This window comes from Parambassis ranga, chromosome 14 (assembly GCF_900634625.1).
Source record: "Parambassis ranga chromosome 14, fParRan2.1, whole genome shotgun sequence".
In the NCBI taxonomy this organism is placed as follows: domain Eukaryota; kingdom Metazoa; phylum Chordata; class Actinopteri; family Ambassidae; genus Parambassis; species Parambassis ranga.
The window spans coordinates 17,401,594-17,429,488 of record NC_041034.1 but is presented as its reverse complement, the minus strand read 5'-3'; the positions used below and the strand labels follow the sequence as shown (position 1 = coordinate 17,429,488).

The window sequence follows — 27,895 nt, the reverse complement described above, 5'->3', positions numbered from 1 at the left end:
GGTCTTGTCAGGAATGCTGACTGTTGACTGCACTAATATTGAAAGTGCATCTATTTGGATATAGCCACATTATCAATGAGAGAGTGTAGAGTAAGGAGCAATATACAGGTGGGCTGGGAATACAGTAGAAAACTGCATAGACATGAACTCTTATATCTGCTCACTGTTACCTGCTATGGTCACACTTTAACACAGGTTAAAGACCCAGGGCTCTAGACTAACTTTTTGCACTGGTTGCACCGGTGCGCCTAACCTTTTTTTCTTGGGTGCACCGGCACAAAAGTTAGGTGCACCGCATCACACATCACACAGCAGTTTGTTTTTTAATTGCTGTCCATATATTTTATCGATCAGGCCTTAACTTGACACCTATCCTAACGCAGAAGTTCTTTTCATCTTCTCTCATCATCTGCAGCTACATCTACTGTTTACCTGATGGGCCTCGCAGGGCTGTAGCCAAAGTTTTAGAAATACTGAGGTCCAAAAATTGATCTCTAGGAAATATGAACGGGCTTAATAATAACATATCATCCTAAACTGACTTTGGACCTTGTTTAATGAACACAGGTAAATACAAATAAATAAATACATGTACCGATAGTACTCATTCAAATTATGGACAAACCAGCCAACAGGTCTGCCTGTCAGAAATCCATGATGAAGATTCAAAGTTACAGCACTCTTCAGTTCCCTGTTTGCGTTCTCTCTGTATTTTCTGGCTGTCGCTCCTCACTTATCTATCTGGCAATGGGAATTAAAAATGATTAAAATCATATACACCTTTATTTATTTAATAGTTGTGATTGAGATATATATTTTGTTTTCTTCAACACATTTCTAATGCAGCTACAGTATCTCTTCTCTCATCTTCCTCACCTCTTCCTCTCTTCCTCTGTGTCTCCTCTCTTTCTAAAGCTGAGCTGCAGCTGACAGACTTTTCATTCTGTCCGTTACAGTTTTAGCTGTATGCAGACATCATACTGGCAGACAATGCTCTACTATAGCAGGATAATAACAATACTGTTTAAATGGGCGTTCGTCATGTAACCATGTTCTATAACTCCTTAAACCAGTTGACTGCTGTCAGTCAGTGACTCAGCCTTCATGGATGAACCTCACAGGTCAGATAACACTGTCCGTCAGACCTGCTGTTCAGTCTGTTATGATGCTACGAGCACGTCACGCCCCCTCCCTGAACATTATGGCTCGTTATCATCCGTCATTCAGGTCAACAGCAAATTAGCAAAACCTGCATAGTAGCAACAAATCCTGCTCCTCCGCTGTATGTTCACTTAAACTGCGGTTTCTGCAGCGAAACGTCTTAATACCTGTCTGTCTGTGTGTGTGCGCGCTGCAGTGAGAGGGTCGTATGAGTTCTGCTCACACGTTTTAAAAAGTCCGGGCCGAAACGAACTTTGTTCATATCTCTCTGTTCTCGTGGAGTGTGGAACAAGCTTTATCACACAGCATCAGCTCTGCGCAGCATATGTTCTTCTCTGAATGTTCAGTCTCAGCTTACCGCAGCAGACACGTTTTCAAAGACACACACACGGAGGTCCCGCCCTTCACCGTCTCTGATTGGTTTAGACCGCAATATGGGCCCGATGTGTGTCTGTTGCTGGAGACTTTTGAGAGTCGCGGAGAACGTATCTCCCTCTTACAGCTGGTCGTACCAGTGCGACCTCTGATATTTTTTGGTTGCACCTCTGAGAAATTAGATCACATGTGCGCCCAAAATGGTCGCACTCTAGAGCCCTGAGACCTATTTGGCTGCATTGAACGTTTGCTCGTGCTGCCGCATCAGTTAAAGCCAGAGAACTCCCAGAGTGCAGTGCATTTGCACAATGCACTATAACATGACTAATTAGTGGACAATAAATACTATCTTAAATCCCCATGTATATATTTTTCTTTTTAATTATACGGCTACACTTACGATCAATCATAATGAGTGAACCTACCACAGCTGACACCCAGCAGCAGTAGCAGCTCTAATGTTACACTGCCTATCAGCACTAATTACCTCCTGCATCACGGAGCTGCGGTCCTACCAGTGTGTTATCTCAGTGAACTGGAGCATTAAAACATTTATAATTATTGTGTGACTATAAATGATTTATGTCTGGATTAACACGTCTTTTCCTTTATTTTGACACTGGTGATTACATATGTTATGATTTTCCAGCTGTCAAACAGCCTGTTTGAGTCTGTAGACAGGAGTTTCAAATGGGATTATTCATGTCAGAATAAATAATTCTGCTTTAGTAGGATGACTTGCAGCTCCTTAAATGTAATTAATTACCACACACATATGGGCACACACAGGCACTCCACACTTAGCATGGAAACGTTGGCTGTTCCAAGCTCATTCAGATGAAAAAAGCTTTGCATTCTCTGTTTTGAGCTGTTGCGCTCTGCCACAGCGTCAGTGTTAGTGCCAGCCAGCCAGCAGCTTACCACACTGTCCTTCCTCAGCATTCAGTTCACATACTCTCAAGGACAGTGCTGCCTTGCCACCAGTCCTGTTTCTGTTTCTACTTTTCTCACTTTCTCTTTGCCTCTTATCATCTCCCTTTGTTTTGCTGAACCCATCAAGTAGTGTAGTGGCAGTGCAAACATGCCACTAGAAGTGTACTGCATTAATTATGACCAGTTTGATCATTAAGTGCTCATAATCCCTGAGTAACTATTGCTTTTTATGATAAGCATTTGGGTTGCCTCATTACATTGCCACTGTGTGTTCTCAGCATACTGCACAGATATGGTTATCCAGTGGTGATTCTTAGTGGGTAGTTAAATTATAACTGCAAGAAGTCCAGTGCCATCTTTAAGAGACTCATGTAGACCTCTGTATTCAATATATATTAGCACAAGATATATGCTACTTTAAATCCTAAAAATGCTTTGAATTTTGGAAGCTGTGGAAAACTATGTTCTGTGGATGTGGAATAATTTGGAATAAAATGTATACCACACATAAAAATGCCCATGTGACTATCTGTCTACTTCACCATAAACCTCTGAACATAATAGAGTGTAGAATTTGGAGCCAAATCTATATGTACTCATACAATTTAGTGTAATAGATGTGTAATTTCAGTCAAAACACCACTGAAGCCAACACCCTCAGCTGAGTAGGTGGTCCTTCTGTATGGCTACAGGCATGGGTGTAGTAACCTGATTTGGCCACATGCTACAAAGTCAACCTGAGTGAATGTATCTAAATGTACCTTTGGGGTATCCATACTTTTTTGTTGCCCAGCTTGGATTAGTTTACAGAAGATGTGTAAGCAGGGCCAGAACATGGATCTGAATATAACTATATAACAACAACAACAGCTGTTTGTTTCTTGAGTGACAGCTTATATACTATACCACTGCCAACACCTGTTTGACCTATGACCATGAAGCCTGCAAACACCTTCCTATGCTTTTACCTAAGTCCCTAAAATGCTATATGTTGTGAGAAATGTTGGTGAATACTTCACAGTAAATGCTGAGAACTTAATGCAGTTCCCAGACGGGCTGTGTGATCAGCTAAAGTAGCCATCAAGCTGCCGTACCTTTCCCTTTCCTTCATGTGCCGAATGTATTTCATACAGCAGCTGTGTTCCCTCTCAGCGGTGACAAAGGGTCATCCTGTTATGATGAAAACAGCTCAGCGGCATGAGTCTCCTGCTTCTGTCTCACCCCAGGCTCTGTAACTCTTCTAAAGACACAAACAGCTCTTTCGCCTCATGGGGACATTTTAATGGCTGCAAACCACACATCCATCTCCTCCTACATGTCACCTTCAAATAGGCTAGGAGATGGCGAGGGATGGGGGATGCACAAAGAGGGGAGCTTGCTTGCTTTTGTGCACACGTTTGTGTGTGAGGGGAAAACAGGAGCAGCCTGGCTAGATTTTTCATTCCTGAGCCCTTCACCCCTGGCAGTCACAACAGAGCGTTTCATCTTCCTCTTCATTCATCTTGGATACACAGAGTCGCAAAGCATAAATAATGCACTTTATACCACTGGGCCCCTAGATGCTCTAACAATGCACATGGGCTATACAACTCATGCAGCTGATGATACATTGGTGCTGTTTATGGCTGACCAGTACATGATGCTATATCATAAAGATTAACAGATTGCAGTGCTAGCTTTATTTTAGGGGTTTTAGGGGTGTCCTTATCTTAACAGTTGGCTTTACTGACTGACTTGTGATTAAATTTAATCTCCATTCATAGCTTTAAATTACCCAGAGAATCTATGCACTGTGTTAACATCAAATAAAATCATCAATGATTTAAACACCAGCAGGGCTGGAATGAATTCAGCGATGTGGGAGGGATCGCCAGATGACAACTTTTGCACTGTTAGAATCAATCAAGCTGCCAGTTGCCCGGCTGACAGATTTATTGTGAGGAGAGAACAGTGTTTGAGATCTGCTCAGATAACAATGATAGAGACAGACAATTCATAGAAAATATGGAGTGATAATAACCGTGGACAGGGAGGGGGGGGGGTGTGTTGGCTCACTTTGTTAGCTCACTTTGTTAGCCTCTTTGTTTGTGCTGCCTGGCTTTATTTTGATGAAATATTTTTGGTTACAGGGTGCATAGAGTTAAGTAGTCTGTCCTATACGTAGGTATTCTGGCTGCCTGGATTACCATATTATGTGCTTCTGACATTTATTAGAAACTACAACAGATATCTGGAGCTTTAAAGAGACTGAGTGACACACAACAAATGCACTTTGATTCAGCCCTGGTACACATAGTACATCCTATATTCTAAGCCATTAAATCACATTTAATCAATATACTTCCAATTATTTAAGCATAAAACACCTATCAACCTCCAGATATTATCAACATTTCCATCCTGTGAGCTCTCACTAACTATGTTGACATTAATGTAGTAACCTTCACCGTTGATGTACAAGTTAAAAAATTAGGTGTAAGTGCAGCATTTTGCCAAACAGGGAAATCTCATTAAAGGCAGTTTTGAAGTTTCATGTCTCTAGTTGTCTTTAAACAGATTTTATCGCTGCCTTGTTTAGCTGTTGTAAGTTACTGTCAGTAATGTATGCTTTAAATGAAAAATTAACAAGAAGCTAATGTGTTGTGTTCTTTTTATCTATTGTTGACACCAATCTTGAATTATGTAGAATCTATAACTTCTCATTCTTGTGAAGGTTACTTATGCCTTTGTCAGATTTTTTTCTCCTCTGAATAATCAATTTATCTCAAAAAATCTACGGCCTTGTTCATGCTGTGTAGCTGAACAAAATGTAGTCAAATAGTACAGCCCCACTGGCTGACACGCATTGTTCTTTGGTGCTGAGTGTTTGTGTTTACCTTGGCAGACAGCTCTCTGCTGCAGGCTGATGGGACCTGACTGTCTGGATTTGCAGGGGGGCCTTCAATTTGTCTTCATCAGGGACTGAGCCCAGATAATGAGAAGGGATTGCTGTAGCAGAAGTGATTTGTTAAATTAAAAGGGCAATATTGCTTAATTAGATAAGTCACATCAGGTAATCTTATGGATTGGACGCTCCAATATCTGCTTGTGAAAACAACAAGGTGTTAAAGCTATTGATAGCTGGAATATGACAGATTCAAATATTTATGACTTGTACGAGCATACGTTTTTAAACGATCAGCCTTGATACACCACCTGCTAAGGCATTAGGACTTCATGTAGTGGTGACCTAATGTGATGGTGGTAATGATATAATGATGCTGCCTCTGCTGCTTTTCATTTATTTATTGTATTACTTAGTGTGTAGTCAAAAAAAAAACAGAGCCTTGTCTGCTTCAACAGTTTCTCATTCCTCATCAGCAACATTGTGTTGAACAATATAACTGGTGTATGAGTCCAAGGGAATAGCAGGAGCACGTAGATTCTTGACACTTTTAGTTTAGAGGTAGTTGTCTGTTGACACTTAACAGTTTAGATCAGGGCCGTCCCGATACAACTTTTTCACTCCGATATTATACCGATATTGCAGCCATGAATATCGACCGATACCGATATTGATCCGATATTCACTAAACACTAAATCATCACATATATAACATAGTATTGTTCATTGTCCAACTGCTCAAACTCAAGAGTCCACACAGCTCCAGTTTTACTAACTGTGCCCAAAACAATGTGGTCATTGTCAAATAGTGTAAACAAAATAAACGCACCTCTCTAATAACAAGAGCAGAAAACAGTCAGTCAGTTATTAAACTGCTGACCACTCTTACTGTTACTCGCTATTAGCGTTACTCGCGTGCATGTAACACTGCTCTCTGCAATGTAAACTCATCGTCTATCCAGTGCGCAGTCAGAATCAGTAAGGACAGCGGAGAATGGCTTGAGGTCCAGATGTCGGTGGTGAAGCTAACAGCATTAGCTTTCTCTACGTGTCTGGCGATAAACGTCTTAACTTCTTCATGCATCTGGGTCATAGTTTTGTTGAAAATGGAGTGGCGGCTAGGGATAATATAGCGAGGCTCGAGGTGCTCAATTAAGCGTTTGAACCCGACATTACTCACCACAGACAGGGGCTGGTCATCGAGCACAATAAATTGGGATCTTTTCTGTTATAGCTAACGCCTTTTGCTGTCCCGTGGGCGTTTGTCACGCTTTTGAAATGTTTCGCCCAGCGTTGGTTGTTTGAGGGAGGGATAGGTTTGTTTTTTCGCCTCTGTGATCTGAAACTCTTCATATTGTTGTTTGTGGTGCTGCTTCAAATGTGCGATGAGGTTGGTCGTATTAAACTTCCTTGCCTCTGTGCCTCCTCGGGAAATTTGAGCATGACAAGTTTTGCACGTAGCTGCAATGTCTTTGTCCGACTGAAGGAAAAATACTGCCGCACAGCCGACATCTCTTCTCCTTGCTACAGTCGCACACGTACACACACTTGTTGTGATCACGTGATCTCTACATGCTGGAGCCGGGCGCTTTTCTTCTTCACTGGGCGGCAGCAACAGGTGCACTACCGTCACCTACTTTTATCAGCGCGTTGATATCGGAGATTTTAGATGCCTTCCGATAAAATCCGATATTTGTTTTTTGGCTGATATCGGACAGATATCCGATATCAATATCGGATCGGGACAGACCTAGTTTAGATTATATTGGACATTTTGCCAGGCTTTTGGTCCAATAACACATACATTATAATTATGAGCTGGGGAAATCAGCTCAACTAGATTTTACTATAGTTGATCCTTAACAGGGTTGGGTGATGTGATGAATCTATTGCAAATGGCTTTCTTTTTTCTTTTTTTGTGATTTATTTAGCTCTTTTTTTTACTTGACTATTTAAATGTTCTTCCTCTTTAAACGTTCAACAGAATAATGAACACATAAAGCACAATTAAACTGACATTTAGAGGCCATTAAGCTCTTTCTTTGTGCAGTAATTTCTTTGAAGAAAGGGCACAGCTGATTAATGACAATTAAGCCATTTTCAGTGGTTGCTGTTGGATCGATTGGTGTTGAAAAGCCTTCATAAATCAACTTGAATAAGTACGCTAATAACCCCACCTTTTGATCATTAATTGACCTCATGTGGAGGTATCCTTCATCTGGTTGTTTTTTCAAATAGTGTTACATTTGTCTGCACAAGCTTTCACTCAGCGCTCATGTACTTTATGTAGCATTTGTATCTGTGTTGTTCTTCACATTCCTGTGGAAACATGGTGTTCTCTGTCCATGTTCGCACACACATGCTTGAGAGCCTATCACCATACTGAGTATCATCGTCCCTCAGCTTAGGTCACGACCTACAGACTGCATGGAAACTACCAGGCTGCTGAAAGTGTGTCTGTTCTGTGGTTTATCCCTGTGAGAGCTGTGCCGATGTGAAACCGTTCCCATTAAAATGTCCTGTTTTGCGTTTGTCTCTGTCGGCTACAGCGGATGAACTACACTGTTCAGGTTCAAGTGATTTTACAGGCCTGGCTGGATGTAAATTGCACTCTGTTCCAAGACAAACACAGGTAATGAACTAGATCCAACCAAAAGCAAAGACACGGGCTTGTGTCACTGTTCCCACCCGTTCTCATTGTGAGTGCATTCAGTGGCTGCCATGGTGTTTGAATAGGATCAGCTGAAGGGGGGGCTGGGGTCTTCAGCTAATCCGCCCTTAAGACATCGATCAGTCCATCACAGGGCAGAAGGGAAGTGATAACAAATGGAAATGTCTGCTATCTCTCTCTCTCTCTCTCTCTCTCTTTCCTTTTATTTTTGCTCTTGTCTGCCCTTAGTAAAATCAGTGATGCATTGTTGAGCCTGTGCATTCACTGATTGATTTCTCCTCTGTTTTCAATCAGTCTGTCAGCCAAGCTTCACGTTCCTGCTCCCTCATCCATACACTTGTTAAATTCCTACTCTCTGCCAGTTTATAAGCCTATTTTATCTTTGTGCAGGAAATATGCTTTTGGCAGTGATGTATTATTTTAGCACATTGATCCTTGCTCTTTACGAGGAACAAGAACCTGTTGAGACTAAATGGCCTTTAGTTTCTGGGTTGTTGTTTTTATTGAATAATGTAAGATAATTTAAAAAAGAACAGAAAAATAAATTAGTAAATAAAAAAAATAGGATGAGAATTAAGTCTTTTATGGTATCAATGATTTTATTTTATTAATTTAAAGTAATGATCTGAACTTGCTTAACCTGAATTAATTACAGTTTTCTCTAAGAAGTACATTCTGAGCTGTCCTTACAGTATCAGCCTGTGAATCTGTCAGAGTTTGAGTGCAGTGTCCATTTCAGGTTATATTTCTGTTATGTAAATGTTAACATGAAAGCTACCAGCTGCTTTAAATATGTTTATGTGTAAAAGGTTGTTTTTTTCACTCCCAATAACCTACATAATAAGCATTTTTTCACTTGGATTGTTTTTGCATTATCACAGAACCGGCTGCTTCTACTGCTGTAGAATAAATATTGCAGTATTGAACCTCTTCAGCACACTGTGCTTTTGTCTCCAGCAGCCCTCTCAGACTAATAGGCAAGTCTGGCTCTTGAACCAGAACTGTTGAAATGGTAATGACCCTGCAGAGAGCTCATCTTTGACCACAGAGACCCTTGTGAGGAGCTGGGAGGGAAGCACCTGTACATAAATGTAGTAACAAGGACTTGATAATATGAGGCTCTATTCACACCAAGTCTCTTGTATTCCTATGTATCCAGCAAAAACTTTTTTTGTGCTCCAAGTACTTGAAGTGTGTCAGTTAATGCTCATTGTTAATTTAGGGGGTAGACCACAACAGTGGTCATCAGTGACATAGGTGTTTATTGATAAAGTGCTCTGCATAATAAATAAGTTTACAATTTATTCAGGAGAAGGTGTGTCTTTTGATCAGATGTCCTTCACTAACTCTGCATTTTGAACAGTTAAACAGGACATTTTGTGTCTGTGTGCCGTCCTCTGTATCCCTGCATTGTTTCCAGGCCTCCGTGGTGCTTTAGAGGAATTCACACAGATGTCCGTGTGTGTGTGTGTGTTAATTAGATACGTGTGTTTTTTTGTCAGACCCATTGTTCCACTCACTCTTGCTGTGCAGTACAGCTGTGTGCTGTAACATGCACACGTGGGGAAACTCAATGTGCCAGGCACTGCAATACAGCACAGCTTAGCCTGGGACACAGATGACAGGGAGTGAGTGTGTGTTTCCGCCTACCAGTATGCATCCTGTTATGTCTAACATACGGGACAATGTTTCGTCTTCCTTTTTACTCCATCAAACACTTTGAGCGACTTGGCTTTCAAGTGTTTTGTGTTCCTAGAATCTCCTACTACACATTTGTCTTTGCAGTGTTCTTTGCTTTCATAGTCCTTTCACTTGCTTTGATCTTCTCACGACAGCCTTGTACTGTCTGTGTGTGTGCTGCTTGAAAGGTTCCATCATTCATCTGTCTGTACCGTGGCAGAAAGTGTCTGGCTGCATACAAAACAGTTATTGGATATTGCATATCCTCCGCGCTTAGTAACTAATGAGTTTCGTGTTCTGTCTATGAAATAATTGTGGTGAGTGTGTAGTTTTCTTTGGTTGAACTCTCACAAGCATAACACAAATACAAATGGGGAAGCATATAAACAGTTACTGATTATACTGTGGTTATCATCATTTTGGAAAATATTTATTAATCAACCTAGTCATCTCCTGTTTTTAACATTCAGTCCATCAGTCATAAAAAAACATGCATCCGTTCTCAGTGTCTGGGATCTCCATGTACTGATGTGATGGCGTCATCACTGTTAAAAATGTCAACCACTGAGCACCTTCTTCTTCATGGGGATGGGGGTAGTAGTCCAACAATGCCACATCAGGTATATGTTGTGCCAGCCCACATCACTGGTCAGTGTTGCTGGGCATGTTTTTAAAAATGGGACGGGATATTCTTGAAGATAAAGGTGACTCAGGTGACTAAGTAAATGCTGTCTTTGATCATCTTAATTGAATTGGGTTTTAATGTTACATGTTGCAACTGTACTAAACCGCAGTCCATCTTAAACCATATAAGAAGTGTGGCCCAACTCTGTGTCCCAAAACAAAGCAAATACCATCCTTCTATGAGATTCTCTGCTTGTAAAAATGCCGTTCATCATGAGTTTTCTGCCTAAGTCCTAAGTGCCTAAGTGTGTCTTTGTCAGTGCTGGAAGTGAATGTTCAGGTCATGCCTTTTAGATAAAAAGTTTCTATGTGTATATCTATCTATGTGCTCTGTTACCGATCTCATAAGTTTTTTTTTTGCATGAAATGTCATTGTTGTTTGCCCCTCTCTGGCCATATTTAGTTGGGCTTACTCATGGTTCATCTTAAATAAATGGCCTTACATTGTTTTCTTGGCTCTCCTTTACGACATTTTTCTTTTTGCTGAAGCCATGGACTTGAAATGCAAATTGTTGGATTTTTCTACTTCTGTCCCTCACTTGAATATTTTTTTACTCTTATCTATCCCTTTTAAAGTGTTGCTTTCTGTAGCAAAAATAAAACTGCCCTTGCTTTCTTCCACCCTGGAAACCTTTTTGTGTAATTGCAATAGTGCAGTGATAATCACTTGCTTCTGCTACTTCTCCTCTCTATCTTCCACTTACACAGCCCCCCAGGTCTGTCTTTTAGTAGGCACTTATCTCTCCTTTGCTCTACCTTTTCCTGCTTCCTTCTGTCACTAGAATTTCCGCTCACGCACTCTCAGACTTTCTCAGCAGATGCCCTATCTGTGACTTCTCTGTGCGATGGGTGTCTGACAGGTGACAGGTGGCACAGATTTCACCTAGACAGGGTGTCACTGCTGCAAGGACCCGTCTCTCCTGGTTGATGTATGAGGGAAATCAGTGCCCCGACAAGCTATTAGTTGTGCTCACACAAAGCACTGACATCATCATCTGCATGCAGTGGCTTTGATAATTTGATAACCTCTAACTGTGGTGGAGGCAAGATTTTTTTCCCAGGCTGACACATCATAGCTCTTGCAGCCTCTCACTGGTGCTGAAAGCTGTCATCTGTGTTTAGTGGCAACCTGAGAGAACCCAGGACAGACAGGTGAAGGGGGCAGAATGGACTGTCATCGAGGTCACAGGGCTCTGCCATGTTTTGGTCATGCAGTGTATGTTCCCAGGGGACAGCTCTGCAACAAAGAGAGAGCAGTGCTGCAGGGCAACCACGGATGTGCAAACTCAACAGAATGACAGCTCCTTAAAGTGTCTCAGATTCCACTTCCCTGCAGACGCAGAGGCATAACCCACAGGATATTGGTCGTAAAAAGCGGCACAACCCATATTTCCTGCCAGTGTACTGTGTGTCATGCCTGTAGTGCATTTTTCAGCAGTTCCTTACAAGCTGTAAAAGCTGTCATTTCCTTGGCGCTATCAGCTTGCATTATCTTGCGACTGTAGTCCCATTAAACATTACTTTGGGTTATTAAGGGCTTGTGCATGCAACACTGCATGGTTGGTTTATGTCACTTACCTTAAATAAAAAAAACAAAATAAACCATTTTCAAGTGAAATATTCACGTGTTTGATATTCATCTATATGATATCACATGGATGCAATTGAAATGTTGGGACCGTTGGCTGATTGATGGCAGGGACAGTATACTGTCTAATAAAGAACAAGAGGATTGACACGTAGATATTCTACTACTATAGCATATCTACATTATATATAAAATAAATAAAACCTTTCCTACCAGATGTCTATTAATAATAATTCCCAGGCTTAAAACAGCAGCATCACTCTGTCAGGGTTTTCCAGCTGTGTTGCTCCAGCTCACTTAATCGTGGCCAACATTGCTGTTCTATTTGAAAGACATCTGACACATCACATGTTTGTCAGTATCCAGTAGTCTATATCCGATAGTCTCGTGCTGTGGTAATTGCATTCTGTTGAATTGTGATGATGAAGGAAGAAAGGCTCAGCCTGATCACAGTCCCCTGAGACTGGAACACAATTGCTGGCTGTGATAACATAATTACACAGACTGTTAACTAATGTTCACATCTGCTAACCTTAACAGTGCGTCAGTGATTTATTTCTGTTGACATAACTTCCGTTGTTAAGTGTGAGTGGGTGGGCTGACTATTGGGACAGCACTGTGTGCGTTATAAATGACTTGAAGGGCTAAAAGGTGGAACACAAAAGACCTGTGCTTCTGCTTATGTTGTTTCATGTAATGTAATGTGAAAGTGAACATGTCAACATGTTCAGTTTGCCTAGCCATGTCTACAGTAATACCAGCAGGATTCTGTGCATTTGTCTAAACCATATGTGCACTTCAGTTGGCTCATAGCCCTTAAACCACTTTTAATAACAAAAGCCTCCACAACCTCCATCATGCTTGTATTAGGTATCATTTGGTGGATAAGCTTCTTATCTCGCTTTTAGGCTCAGCACATTGTCACGCATCAGTTTCCCTAAATGAGTCAGAAAGAGGGCAGCGAGCAAACAGTATGCATTTTTTTGGAGGCCGCACAGCCCTCCATGTGCTAGCCAGAGGTACCCTGACTGCCATTAGGTACCGGGATGACATCCTCGGACCCATTGTGAGAGCATTCTGGTGCAGTGGGCCCTGGGTTCCTTCTGATGCATCTAAACTGATTACTCGATAGTAAGCAGGCGTAGTGTCAAACCCTGGGACATTATACTATTCTCACAGGCAAGTCGACATGACAGGCTGGGTGACTTCGCTCTGTTTATCTGTTATCAAATACTTCATTCAGGATTCTGTAGAGAAATATAGCACATAAACTTGGGAGGAGAGTAATGTGTTTCAGCAGGAATAGATGGCAGTGCTCCTCTGAATGCCTCTTTTGTCAGATGTGCACTGAGGTCGGACATTCTTTTGATACATAACTTATTTTCAACTACTCTTATTGTGACAGGATCTCAAAACACTCCTAAAGAAACAAAAACACTTCAGTTAACTTTAATCTTATCTGACAGCAAGAGGAACAAAGGGCAGTAAATCTTAAATCTTAAAATTAGATTTGCAATTTAGTGATTAAAAACTGATGTTGTCTCTAACAAACAGCTGCTAATTGCTTTTGATGTCCCTTAATGTTTTCTGCCAGATTTATCAGAACTGATTTTGGGTAAACTGGACAGAAACAGAATTTAGAGTTGGTCATCGCTATATATTGATCCACTACTAGTCACAAAGAACTGATGTGCAGAGGGATTCTGCTGAACTATTTTAGAACTCCTGTAAAAAAGCCTAGTAATTGTGTCATGGTGAGCTGTGGTGTTATTTGTCCCTCTCAGGTACATAGTGTTTTTGGTAAGTTTGGAGCATTAGTAGGTTTCAGGTGGTTTGTATCGTTTAAGACTGAAACAGCTTTGGTTACTGCACTGATGTAGAGCCAAAATGCACGCCAGTACAGAAACAAAAATGGCAGCCTTTTTTAATAAAGGAAAGGTCATTTTCCCTTTCTGGATCCACAGTCTAGCTGGTTTAAGCAGTTGATCAGTGAATGAACTCCCTCATCTGTCAGGAGTGTTAGATTAGTATAAAAGGTGTGAAAGCAGACAGATGGTATGTGTAAGAGCTGTAAATCTTAGCCAATTTATTGTCTGGAGGGAGAGAAAGTTGAAGGTTATATTTCTTGTTTGCCACCAGAAGAGCCTCTCTCCACTTCTTTTCTTCTGCACCTAACTACAAGTCCTCAATGGTCCAACGTTAATTGCAGTGCCATTCACTTTGACTGGCACACATAGCTGTGATGTTTATTTATTCCTCACTTTTGTCTGCTGCAGCTTGAAAATGCTCTGCGAGTGAAGTCGTAGATGAAATGCACTTGACATTATAAATGCTTGTTCGATAAGTTTCCATCCATCCGTCCATCTTCGACCGCTTATCCAGGGCCTGGTTTCGGGGGCAGCAGTCTAAGCAGGGACACCCAGACTTCCCTCCCACCGGACACTTCCTCCAGCGCTAATTACTAGAAGAGCTAATATAAAGTGTCTTAATATAAAAGTCAGGTGTAAACACAGGTCTTCTGTCAGACCTAGCTGCTTGGAATGCAGGTCACAGTATTAGCTAATGAGAGGGGCTCAATAAGGGAACACTCATAACTGGGAACGAATTTAAGTGTAAATCAGAACTTTTTCTTGCTGGAGGTAACAACTTTAAACAGAGAATATGTAGCAAATCTTTCAGTTAAAGTAAAACAAAGCTGTGTTGCATTGTAGCTTGCAGAGCTCATAGACACAAGGCAGTAATAATCTCTTGCGGATTTTACTTCAAAAAAGCCTTTCAAGTGTGCAATATGTAGAAAATACCAATTTGGTCAATAAACTATGGAACTATAGGCAAAGAATTATATGCTCATAAATCAAGGTGTCTGTCAAAGTGGAAACGAAGGCACTCCAGTTAAGTTGCAAGCTGACTTATTAATGCTGTTAATGACAAATTTAGGCAAAACACAAAGATGCACACAAAAAGCATATTATTATTAGTCTTGGATCACTGAATGCTTGCAATACATGGTGTAATGGCCTTTGGGTGTAAAGCTCACTAACTTCACAGCTTCATCTTCTTCTGCTATACCAGCTTTACTGTTACATAGGCATAATGTATTCATTTTCCTTGCACCTTTGCTAGAGGAAAAACAATAGGAAAAATGATAGTTACTTTAATTGATATGATTACATTTTAATTAGATATGTATCTATTTTATCTGTGTTTTAGGCTGATTTTTTTTTAAGAATTGTGTGAGTGAAAATGTGAAATAGAATATAATTAAAATTAAGTGATGTTAATTGTGTGATGTTGTACTGCTGAGAATTTGGACACAGAACAGTCACAACAGTTTTGAATTTGGTAAATAGGAAAAGAAAAGGCTGTGAAACCCCCAATGGTCTCTGTATGAGCCACATTTACACCACTGTAATTACTGTGCTGGCCATTTTTCCTGCATATGCCAGACAGTTATGATCATGAGCTCAGTGGTTAATCCACAGATTGGGTGGTCCATATCATAAAAATTAACAGTCTGATTAAAAGCAGCATAAAAGCATCATTTGTGGGTAGGTGAAATAACACACTCTCTGGCCCCAAAACACTGATTAATCATGCAGCTTTGATTACAGCATTAATTTGCTATGGCTGTGTGCTGTTTCACTAATGTCACAGATGGTTTCATGCTGCTGAATGTTCTTCTGTCAAGTAGAAATGAAACTCTCTCAGTTTGCATGTCATTAGAGCTGATCTCCATCATGATTCCTCCACATTGTTTGGCATGCTACTATGAATTATATTGTGGGTGTACAAAAGAAACAGAAGTGTGATTAAACACCAACAACCCTGGAGCAAAAGCTGCTGAATGTCTCTTGGTCATTTACATTTACAAGTGTTGTAATAATACAGAGCCTTTTCAGCTCATGCATTCTCACAGTAAAACTCTGTACATAGGCCTCAAATCACCTTCTATTCCATCTAAATTACTGGTGGCATGAAAGCTCCTGTATTCAACAACCTGCTCATAGCACACATGCTAGTATGCCACTAGCAAAACAGCACCATGCCTCTTATCCCATTTACCCAGAGAAGACAGACCCATTCCTCTCCCATGTCTCATTTTCCAATCACATTATCCTCATTCAGTATAGAAACCTTATAATCCTGTAAGCTAGTCTTCACCTTCATTCAGCTTATTTCATGCAGTGCAACACTACCGCAAATCTTCTCCTGTGTAGTCTTGTGCTATAGTTAATAGGGCGGCATGCTCTATTAAAGACTATATTGTGATTATGTATGCTTTCTTGCCATTAATTGGCAGACATTAGGCAAGTTGGAAAGGCAGAGGGATCAAAGACTTTTTCAGTGTCATGGTATGGCACCCTGGTTTTACCATTTCATATAGTAAGTATTGAAATTATGAGGGACAATCGTCTCTAGAATGCAGATTATCAAATTGAAGTCAGTCCTGACTCCTGACATTCATGTGATAGGCTGTAATGTACTGAAGGTCAGTTTCTGTCTTCTAAAGCACTGACATAAACACTGCTATAATTACATTTTCAAAGAACAAAACACATTTCATGTAGTAAATGACATTGTTATGACTTTACAGATCACTTTATAATAAGGATAACCTTTTCTTGGCAAGATAACAACTATAAAGCGAACGTTCTTACATTCATTCAGTGTAATTTACTGTAATCTACTGTAACCACTTGACCTTGGTTTCAATATTTATTGTATTGTGTATACTGTAAAGTATAACTTATTGTTATAATGCCTCACCAGTTATTCCCTGCTTGTGGCTTACAGTAATGCAACAGTGGGTCACAGTTGAGAATCTTCACAGAAACTTGGTATGCAGTAACTGTAAATCTAAAAAATGCCTGGATTTGACACGACTAATGCTGTTGGTGCTGTCTTACTTTCCATTGTGGAGATGGTGAGCTTTCACTGGGCGTCTAATTACCAGTGGAGGGGCAAGTCTACAGTATCCTGTTACACTCTTAGCTTTAATGTCCAAGGGCTATAAATAGTGCAGGTGTCGGCACTGTGGTGAGCTGCAGCCACTGCTCAGGCTTTATTGAGAAGGAAATAGAGCTCTGTACAACCACTGTGTGTTTCATTGATTTAACTTAATGTTAACTGACATGAGGAAAGCGGTGTTGGTGCTCTTCAGTTTTCTTATGGAAAGAAATATGTTAAACATGTGAGGTTGGAGTCTGAAGGTACCCCTTATCCTAATCTTATTGTTTCAGTTGATTTGCAGATGGATTTTTCTTGCTTGCTTTTAGCAGTATCATTTCAAGTTAAAAAAAGGCCATTTGAAGACAAACAATCTACAGCAAACTACTGTAGACAAATGAACTGACAAATAAAAAAAAACCCTTTTGTTTTCCATTTCCTGAAACCTGCCCATCAGTCATTTATTGAAACTTGTATTTATTATTTTTACTGCTTTTTTTGTTTGAATGGCGTTGTGCTGTGCTTTGGAGACATCGGAGTTCATCTGAGGAAACATTCCTATTCACAGTGGGTCGGGGCAACAAGTTTTCAGATGCATAACGAAGGACTTAGTGAGAATCAGTGCAATTTAATGATCTTCTTTCTGTACCCAGTTGCTAAGCAACCTGCGCAATTCTGTCTGAAGCCACAGTGTCCCAAAAGAAACATCACATCATTGGTCTGGAGAGCTGAGGAATGATGGGGGGGTTAAAGCCATCAGTTTTTTCCCCTTCTGTTTTCTGCCAAAGTGCCCATGTTGTATTTTCGATAGCACCTCGGTATGCATTACAGTAAGTGGTTGAATGCAACCGAAGCTGTGATAATATGAAGAGAGCTAATCGCCTGCTTGGTGCTCTAAGCAGGAATGCCAGTGTTACAGTAGACACGATTGGAGGCCTTTGTGTAATACTGTGGGGTTAATCAAACAACCATTCCTTGGCTGGAGAGCCCTGAGAGGGAGCCTCTTTTATTCACATGCCATTAACCCAACGCTGGTCTAGTGGAGAACAAGCGAGCAAATTAAACCAATTGCTGTAAGTTTTTCTGTCTGAAAACCTGTGTTTCAGTGCCTGACAACACTGGTTTTGGCAGTGAGCAGTAGACAAGCACTCTCAGGACAGGAAAGCTTTAGCATCTCCCACTGTTCGCTCCCTCCCTGAGTCAATTTTCTGCTGTGAAGCATAGAGGTGGAGGGGAAAAGAAAGAAATAAGAGGAGTGAGAGCTGTTGCTACAAAGACACAGCTTGAGTGAAATCAAGCATTTTGTTTTCCCAAATCTCAGGGGAGGTTTGCTTTTCCTTCTGTGGTGGTAGTACTTGCTGCATGCACACACACACACACAAAACATTTTTTAAAACAACAATGGACAAACAAGTAGATTTGGTAAAAGTCTGACAGAGGAGGAGGAGGAGGAGAATGAAGTGCATTTTTTTACCCACCCTTCATAGGCTGGCTATCAGTATTCTGTGGATGATGTGGCTGATGGTGCCGTGGTATTTTTTGAATGTAAAATATGTGCCGTGGCTCAATAAAGGTTAAAGGGATACACTGACTTAGACAGTTTCAGTTTTTCCAGTGCACTACATTCAGTGTAGAGCTGGTGTGTCTGTGGACATCTTTATTCAGCACTTTACTTAGAAATCAAACAGGCAGGATAATCCAGTTTCTTACGCGAGTGTTGCTGCATGCTTTATTTACGTTGTGTTTTAATAGGTGCTCTAAATGCAACTTTAAATGCAGGCGTCATTTATCTAGCAATAAAAAGTATACCCACAACTGTGCTAATTTAAAAATGTCACAAAATGTGGAACTGTTACTACAATAACCCTCCTTAATGCATCAGGTGTTTTCTAAATGCAGGCCTGTCATTTTGCACATAATCTTTGTTGTACACATTTGCATCCTATGAGCGCACAACATCACTTCAGTGTTTGTTCTTTGTTCTCCACCATCTGTGCAAAATAATGCAGTAATGGTAGATGCCTCTTCCTGCTCTGAGTGGTGCCTGCAGTCTTTCTCTGTACATGGGGATCTGTGAACATCCAGCAAGAAGATCGTGTAAAGTCTGTGTAGCTTGAGAGGTGAAAAGTATGTGAAGTATTCCGCTGCACGAATGCAGTAATAATTCAACAGTCAGCAGAAACAGAACTTGTTTCTTCGTCTTCTTGTTGTTGATGTTCACACTTCCTGCTCCAATCCAATGCCCCTGCTTTGCTATAAAGTATTTATCAAAGCATTGTTTCCGTTTTTACATTTAATAAACTCAAGCACATTTAATAATAAATATACTGGTACGATGATGACAGCCTCCAAAGAGATTTTGACTAGACCCCCATTCAAAGCAGGTCATCCCAGGTACTAATGCACATCTGCTACCACTCTCAGCATACCACCGCTACAGGGAATCATTACGTGCTGCCCTCACTTGGTCATAACGGCCACTTGTTTCCTGCCAGCAGCTCTTTATCATCTTCAAGACTCTCTCTTGACTTTCCTTTCAAAGCCTTTGACTAGAGGTTTTCAGTATGGCTGTATGGGTTCAGTTTTTGCACTGATTTTCTGTCCCCATGCGGTGCGCTTGTCAATTTTTAGTTTGTTGAATACATGGCACTATCTCTGTGCATGTGCTGATGCCAGTGCTGCTGACTACCTGCTGAATTTATTTGCGGACTTAGCTAAACATGATTATTTCTTGAACATGTGTGACTGTCTGTAGTTGGAATTTATCATTTGGGATTTACTATGCTCTTACATTTTCTCTAGTTGGTGATGCCTCAGAAATTGTACTCGGCTTTTATCATGTTGGCAGCAGATCTGCGTGAGTTTGTTAGAAATAGAAATGCATATAGGTGGCTGATTAAGCTTAATTTTCATCTGAAGTCATTTCAATTATATTGACAAATGTTTTAGTCTAACCACCAGTCACCTGGCATCTGGGAGAACATTTAATGAACTTGTAGATGATTATTTTTTATGCAGCTGAAAGCTGTCAAATAGTGATAGTGACAATATTTACACCATTACACAATCTGATACTTTTTTTCTTTAGTACAGGTTTATTTTAGTGTCTACATGTTTTCTAAGCTTACTCCTCCAATGAAAAAGGCTTTGAAAGCATCCAAGGAGAATTACACTATCCTGGTTGCTCAGTAGCTTCAGGCACATTTAATGGTGTGAAATGTTTCCCTTGTTTCAGCTGCAGGATTGCAGGCAAGGAGTTTACAATTCCTGAATACAAAACATAAAATAGAAACAATACAGCCAATGCAACCCAATATATTCCTGTTCATGTTTTAGTCAGATATTTCAAATCTTCAGAGCTTTAGACCTTTAAACTAAAACATGTGTGGTGTAAAATCATTATGAACTTGTTTGGTTGGAGTCACTGTATTTCTTTTTTGAATCATCATAAGACCAGACATGCGCTTCTGGCCATTGCAACATGATAATTACATATTGTGCTTACTGTACATTTGCTTTACAGTTGTAAAGACTAGTGAAATGTCTGTTGCATCATTATTGGCTTATTTTTCTTTTTAATATTATTCCTTTTTAAGTAGTTAACTCCAATTATAATTTCAGTTTCAGGTAAATATTATCTGAAGAGTGTGGTGTTGTGTGTGTTACTGTCCAGCCATAAGTTGGGTGACTTGTCAGCTGTAGACAGCTTTTTTTGCAGAAAGTGAATTGTAGTTTCAGTGAATGGCAGAATCCAATAAAGACTCTGACCCAGTGCAGTCAATGTAAGCAGTCACTCTTCCTGTTTAGGCTAATGGTTCATTCGCCTTTACTTCTGTCAGCAATTAGGTGTAATTATTTAAGCCAACAAGGTGCCAAAAGGTGAAATCCATCCCACAATGCTGAGCAGCCAGGGATTGTTATAAGCAAAACAGTATGTCCTTCTTTCCTGTTTGTTCTTATTTTAAGAGTGCAGCCTGCACTTCACAGAATGTTTTTACCACATATATTTAAATAAACCTCAATATTATATTACTCATATAATTCCAATCGCTGAAGTTAGTGTCTCAATTCTTCTTCTTCTGTAGGATTTAAAAAAAACATTAAATGCTCAGACTATCATAGCTATCCCTCTGCGCCTATTAAAGGGCCACTGTGGCTGCTCTGCTTACTCAGTGATTAACATGAAAAAAGCAAAGCTGACAGACTGTATCTGTTCCTCATGTTTATTTAATCAGGGTAAATGTTGTGGGTCTAATGGCTCATACTGAATAAGTTTGTTCATCATTACATCCTGTGCTCTGCTGGCATCTCTGCTGAAATGCATACTGGAAACACATGTAAGCACACAAGCATGCGTACAAGCTGTGTCAAACAGATCTGTTCACTGTGTATTAAGATCTTCTGTTGGCGTTAAGACACTCTTAGCAACACTTTTCTAGAAACCATCATTCCACCCCTATTCTTACATTGTCACTGGTCATGTCTTGTTTTGTTTAACCTGATTATCCTGGCCATGCTGCAGTTGTTTAATGGCTGTTTTTGATGTGATATGTGTGGCTCAGGCTACTATATTTTATTTAGAGAAACCAGTAGCACTTCCTTGAGAATGCCTGATAAGACTAAAAGATACAGAAGGAATCTAGTCAATAAGATCTAACATCGCTCCTGCTCCCCTTGGTCCTCTCTGTGCTCTCAGAAAGAAAAAGAGTCTGTATTTGTTCAACAGCCAGACACATCCAGGAAATCAGATCATCATACACAGGATACCCCTTTGTCTTTTTCACTCACTCACATGGAAAAAATCTGCTCTCTGAGATTAGTGCCAGGAAATTGTCTAGGTGTCTGTGTGTATGTGTAAGAAGTGTACAAGTGCATTTTTCAAGTGGACGTTGTTTTGTTCGGTCTGCTATTGTTGGGAGTGCTATCATGAAAAAGACGACAGCTATACAGGTAAACATCTTGTGTATTGTATCTGTCTGAGGAATAATTTACTGCATACCTGAAAAGCTCCACTAGCCTCAAACAGCCCTACACACTCATGCCCCCTCCTACTTGTTTCTTTGTATAATTCAGATTCATCTGTCCCTGGAAACCCTCAGCAGCTGTGTTTTTAAGCACCTGTTTCTATTTTGAGACGCTACAGAAGGTAGACAGATTTTTTTAGCTGTAGAGGCACTCTATTTCTGACATTTTGCTTGGCAAAAGTGGCAGTTTTTTTATTTGACTGTTTCAGTGCTCTTCCTCCTTAAACATTCAACTAAATAAGTAAAATGCAATTAAACTGACATCTAGAGGTCATATTATGCATGCTCTTTGTGCAGTAATTTACATTAATAAACACTGCAGCTCATTAATGGCAGTTAAGCTGGTTTCAGTGGTCACTGAAATCTATTCATAATCCTTACCTTGAATAACAACACTACAACTTTATTGCTATATATATATTTAATATATAACCACACTTGTTAATCACTTAAAGGCATTCACATGTATGTGATCAATTGTCGAATATTCTGAGCTATCCACTGTATGAGGACTCTTCATTCACTCTTCTTTCAGTGTGTTCATGTATGCACATTCATATATCAGCAATCACAGACTGATGGAATGACATCAGCTGATTAGATGTTAACATATCACCCACCTCTCCACCTCTTACACAAATGCTGATCACTTGGGATAATGGAATGTCTGGTTATGAATGTTGTGTTGGAATACTTCTGAGGTGTCCTTTATTGGACCTTGTGTTTTACTTGAGGTTAAGCAGCTGTATTAGCTGAGGCCAGAACTGGCAAGATTGTAATAAGGTACAGAGGTGATGGCTAGCATGAATATATGAACCACACATGAAGTGGTTTGGCTGCTTTAATCACACCTATAGTTGGTTACATCAGCACAAAGGCAGTGAATTATCCAGCAATTTGTTACACTTAGAGCTCACTTAATGCTATTTTACAACTACTGAAAATGTGGTAATCAGGTCGAGGACTCCCTAAAGAATGAGAGACAAAGCAGTGCTCAACTTAACTAGGTAGCTGAAGTTAATATGCACTGTTGTCCTGGAGTACCCCACAAGGAGAGATTGCACTTATCAGTCTTTATTAGCATTCATTACACATCCAATTATTGTTTACTTTGTCTGCTGTGTGTGTTTGGGCATGCACTTTGAGCTCTGTATCATGGGAAGTCAGATTCATTAAGCCTCTGGTGTGTTTCAGTGTTCGGTCTGTCTGTTCACCATCCTTCCCTGTCTGTCCTTTGCTTTCCACTGGGAGCTTATTTTTTTGTAAACTAATTAAATTGTCTCCCTGAGACAAGATGATCAGAGTCTTTGATCAGCCTCTCACAGGAGGATCGAATTGGTGGCTGAAATGGCAACTGTCTGTGAGAAACCGTAGGAGGTGCAGTTTGTTACTGTAAATCTGCTGCTCGGTGCAGGCTTCATGGTGAACGTGCTTGTAGACAGGATAGGAAGGTGTTCAATAGGGTTGGGCGGTATCCAAATTTTGACACCATCAAACGGCCTCCACATTTTACCCCGGTGTACGTGAATACCGCGCCGTGCACCCCCCAGCGGTCAAATAAATTACAGGCAAAGACAAGTGCGCTGCAGCCACAAGTGCACAACAATTTGCCATCACTTCTCCCGGACTTGGCTTGAACTTCCATTGAGAGAGAGAGAGAGAGATGTCTGCAGAGCCCCATCAAAACAGCACATATAGGCATTAGAGTTGCAGAGACACCGCGCACATCTAATTTTAATTCAGATGCTGTAGCCTACAATTCACAGCAGGCGCATTATAAACTGCCTGAAACATGACAAGCGATCTTTTTCAGTTAATATAGTTTTTATTGAGGCCATTTAAAAATGCATATAGCGAACTGACTTTTTTTTAATTTCATGCTGGCAGCACACCGCGGTATTAAACTGGTATTAAACTGGCATGAGCCTGTCCCGATGTGTTTCTGTTTGTTTTTGTAATTTTACCATGTTAAGAGCGCAGCATTGTGCAGTATTTATGTTAGAAGTTACGCATGGTAAAAAAAACACACGGTAAACGGAAAACCTGCCGGTCACGTTTTCCGCTGCCAAGTTTTTCTAATGGAAACAATTAAAATTCTAAATGTTGGCTCAGACAGCGGCACCAAACTGTTGGCTTGTGCCTACACCGCTCAGAAACTAAACACCATCTCAGCTCTGCAGCTCAGCAGTGTTCTTCTAAGGGAGCAGGTCACAGGTGCGACTATAGCGCTCTCTCTCTCTCTCTCTCTGTCTCTCTCTCCCTCCCTCTCCTCCGCTGTCACATCATGTTCAGAAACTTTATCAAAGATCTCCCAAAGTAAAATACATTATACTACTGAAGTGAAACTGAAGCTTCAACCACACAAGGCATCAAACAAAATATGTTTAGTATTTGATCCTTATCTTCTATATAAGTACATTGCATTTTTTTTTATTGACAGTATTAAAAATGATACCGTCGCTACCTGTGTGCCCCGCCGGTATACCTTAATACCTTAATACCGCCCAACCCTAGCGTTCAAACATAAGACGAGGAGGAAACAAAAAGGAAACAGCTGATACAGGCAGATTCAGAATCATGTACATATCCCATTTAAAATATGAGAAAGAGCATGTGTAGGTGTCTAAGAAACTTAACTGAAAGCAAAATCAGTTAAAGGCTGAGGAAAGTGTGATAAATATCACAGGTGTTAATTTTGCCCATGGTTCAGTAGTGACTCCTGGTGCACAGCTATATTCTTTGCTATTATTTTTATTATTCTAGACCACACTTATTCCAGTGGCATATATGGCCCTTTGTTGCTTGATTGAACCACTCCATGAATGCAAAATGCACTATACATTTTATTCCCAACAAACCATAAAGATGTTCAGGAGAACATACGGAATTATTACTAAAATTACTGTGACTTTTCTGCAGAAAATTGCATTTAACACACTTTATTAATTTGCTGCAAGCAGCTGCTGGTATACATCTTTGAAAATGGGCCACAACCAATTTACCATCTAATGACATATAAAAATAGTCTGCCTTGAATATTAATTTGTATCTGATTATTCTATATAGAGCATATTACTTTGTAGTATTGGGGAAACAGCAGTAGTCTGTTGCCAAGTGCCTGAAAGGCTTTGCTGGATTTCTCCACGTCCCTGGATGACTGCAGGAAGGGTTCTGTTAACCATTGTCTAAGTCAGAGCTGCCTTGACATTTTTAATTACCCAAAATAAGCACTCAAAATGTTGTGCTTATAAAAATGTATAAATATCCTATACCCATGTAACCTGCATACAGGACTGTACTACAACTGCTTATGAGTTTTACACAATGACATTGTCATGAGTTAACACAAAGGCATTTTTTTTGTGTAAACTACTTTCCAGTTACACATTATGTATCCCTACACACATGCATTGTGACTAAATGCCATGTTATAATTACTTTGTACATTAACAGACAATCGAAGGCCTGCTGAACTAGCAGAATGACCACCAGTGCACAGTGAGCTTTACTGGGCAATTACTTTCCTTTCTGTGTCATCATAAGGCGCTGAAATAAGGAATTTGTCTTGCCATTGTTCAGTGAGCAGGCAAGACATATTGGGCATAATTTATTCCAGGCAATCAGTTGGTTTGGAAGCTTAGAAGCATGCAGGAGACCGGCACAATGGGAGCTCCCTCAGCCCCATCATAACTTTGTCACTTTCTGTGCCCTGACAATGCATGTCATGTTGCATTATTTGCCTTGGATGAGTGTGGGTGGAAAAGGCAAACAAGATTAGATGATGCATGCACTTGTTTTTCTATGAGTGAATCGAGGCCTTTCGAAATGGTTTAGTGAGTCAGTGCCAGTAGCACACCCATCAAACTCATCTTTCTGACAGCAGTGAATATCTGTAGCGCTGGTGAAGTAATTCTCTACAGGCACGCTAAGGTTGCTCCGAGGTGGTCCATCAATGAGTAACTGCTGCTGCTTGGAAATGTGGTGGATTTTAGTCCTCATGTCTGCGGTAAACCAACTCTGAATCACTGTGGTTTCTGGACTAAAGCAGGGATTGGTGTAATAGTGCAGGGCCCAGCTCAAGTGCTAATAAACAAGTAAGCAAGTAAACACTTGCATTGCTACCCCTGAGTACTACCCCTAAGTCCTGAATGTCTCTTAATGCAAAACACCTTTATATGTTCGACTACTCTACTGAAATTTCTCCCTTGGAGTATGTCTCTTTGGTCCATAAAGAAGCAAAACGGGTCACCCTTTTTTAAAATAGCAACAGTTGATGTGTTCAATAATGTTGACAGTGCACAACTGTGATGCATTATACAGTCTTCTTCTCTTTAGCGACAGGCTCCAGGTTTTATTGATCATTCCTGTCAAATTGTATAACCCCATCTGTGTGGAAATACACTGTAATGTCAGTTGTAGTGTATTGTGTTGGAATATTTTCAGAATCCATTATCCTCTATTAAGAGGATTGTCTTCTAAAATACTTTTTATGTGCTGATGGGCAAAAAAAGATTTGATGTTGCCATGCTGTTCCCTGCTCAAATCAGCATACGAATCTTAGTTGTTGCCTTTTTTTAGATTTCAGATTTAATTCAAATTGTTGAATCAGTATGTTTTTTCTTGATTAGCAACTATGGTATGTTGGGTTTCAAATGAAAAGAAAATCTTTTTCATTAGTATATAACATTTATTGTTATCAATAGCACTGCCTTGCAACTAACTATGTTACTATCGTCGTCTTCACTGATTATGAGACATCCTTTCAATCCACACTTTTTGTGCAAGGTCCACTCTGTGTTGAGATAAGCTGTGACTGACATTGCTATCGTAAGTCTATGTCACTTGTGTGGTTCCAAAACAATGGTGTGATGAAGCAAATAATTAGACATTCCTGTTTTCCTGTTTGTGATGTGTGACATACAGTGTACAACAAACTGCCATATCTAACACAGCTTGCATCCTGGTTTACAGCCTCTGGCTCTCATTTCTGCTGGCACCTCTGCTTAAAATAAGAGGAAATACCATCTATGAAAGGCTGCCTGGTCTTCCGTTGCTGAAGTAACTCTTGTAATACTACTCTGTATCTAAAGCCTTTCTGCATGATTGCCTCTCAATTTAGAGCAAATTCAGTGCTCTACTTATTGTAAAGTGGAGATTTGCTATCTGTCAGACGGAGTGGATATTCAGCTTTTATGTCAAACTCAATTGTGCTAATGAGCAGGTTTTATCAGACAGCAATGTAATCAAACATTGACTGTAGATGGACCATGTGACTGCACTTTCTTGTAATACTAGTATTGTGGCTGAGACATGCTGTAGAACACATTATTAGAATGAGGATAAAAGACTTCTAATGTGAGGTTTCTCTTGTGCTATGTTTGTAGAAGAACATGACGCTGAAGCCCAAGGAAGCCAGAGACAACAAGGCAGGGCCCCTGCACAAGAAAAAGCCTGCCAGAGTCCCCAACGGTCTGAGCCTGGAGCCTTGCAAGAACAATTTCTACCAGTCATCAGACCAAGAGAATAACCCACACCTGGCACACACACGAGGCAAGAAGAAGAAGAAACGTCTGAACAAGAAACATGCAATGGTAAGTTGAAAATATCTGAGTCAGACACTGTATTTAATATTTTGTGTCTGTGTTATGACTTGTGCTCTTCATTTGAAAATGAAGAATATATCTATTACTAGTTGAATAGTTGATACAATATATGGTGTTTTCTGAAGCTATGTCAAAAGTCACTGGCTCATTTGCTGCTGCCTGCTCACTATATGCAGGCTTTTTTGTAGAAAAATGTGTTGACCCTGATCTGCCACATGACTAAACACTGTTGGACACTACTCACATCATTTCCTCAGTGCTGTAAAATAGATCACTTCTTTCACACATTCAAAACATGATAGATTGCCACCGGCTTAATTAATACTGACGGTACATCTTTGTGAT

At 40.2% G+C, this 27,895-nt stretch overlaps 1 protein-coding gene across 11 annotated transcripts in view; it reads left to right on the top strand.

Moving 5' to 3' along the window:
- Window positions 1-27,895, top strand: part of auts2a (activator of transcription and developmental regulator AUTS2 a) — a 241,271-nt gene that overhangs the window by 26,174 nt on the left and 187,202 nt on the right. For all 11 annotated transcript variants that reach the window (XM_028421270.1, XM_028421267.1, XM_028421265.1 and 8 more), the window contains exon 3: window positions 27,332-27,538. In XM_028421270.1, coding sequence (XP_028277071.1) covers window positions 27,332-27,538 — 207 coding nt within the window. The remainder of the gene's footprint in view (window positions 1-27,331; window positions 27,539-27,895) is intronic.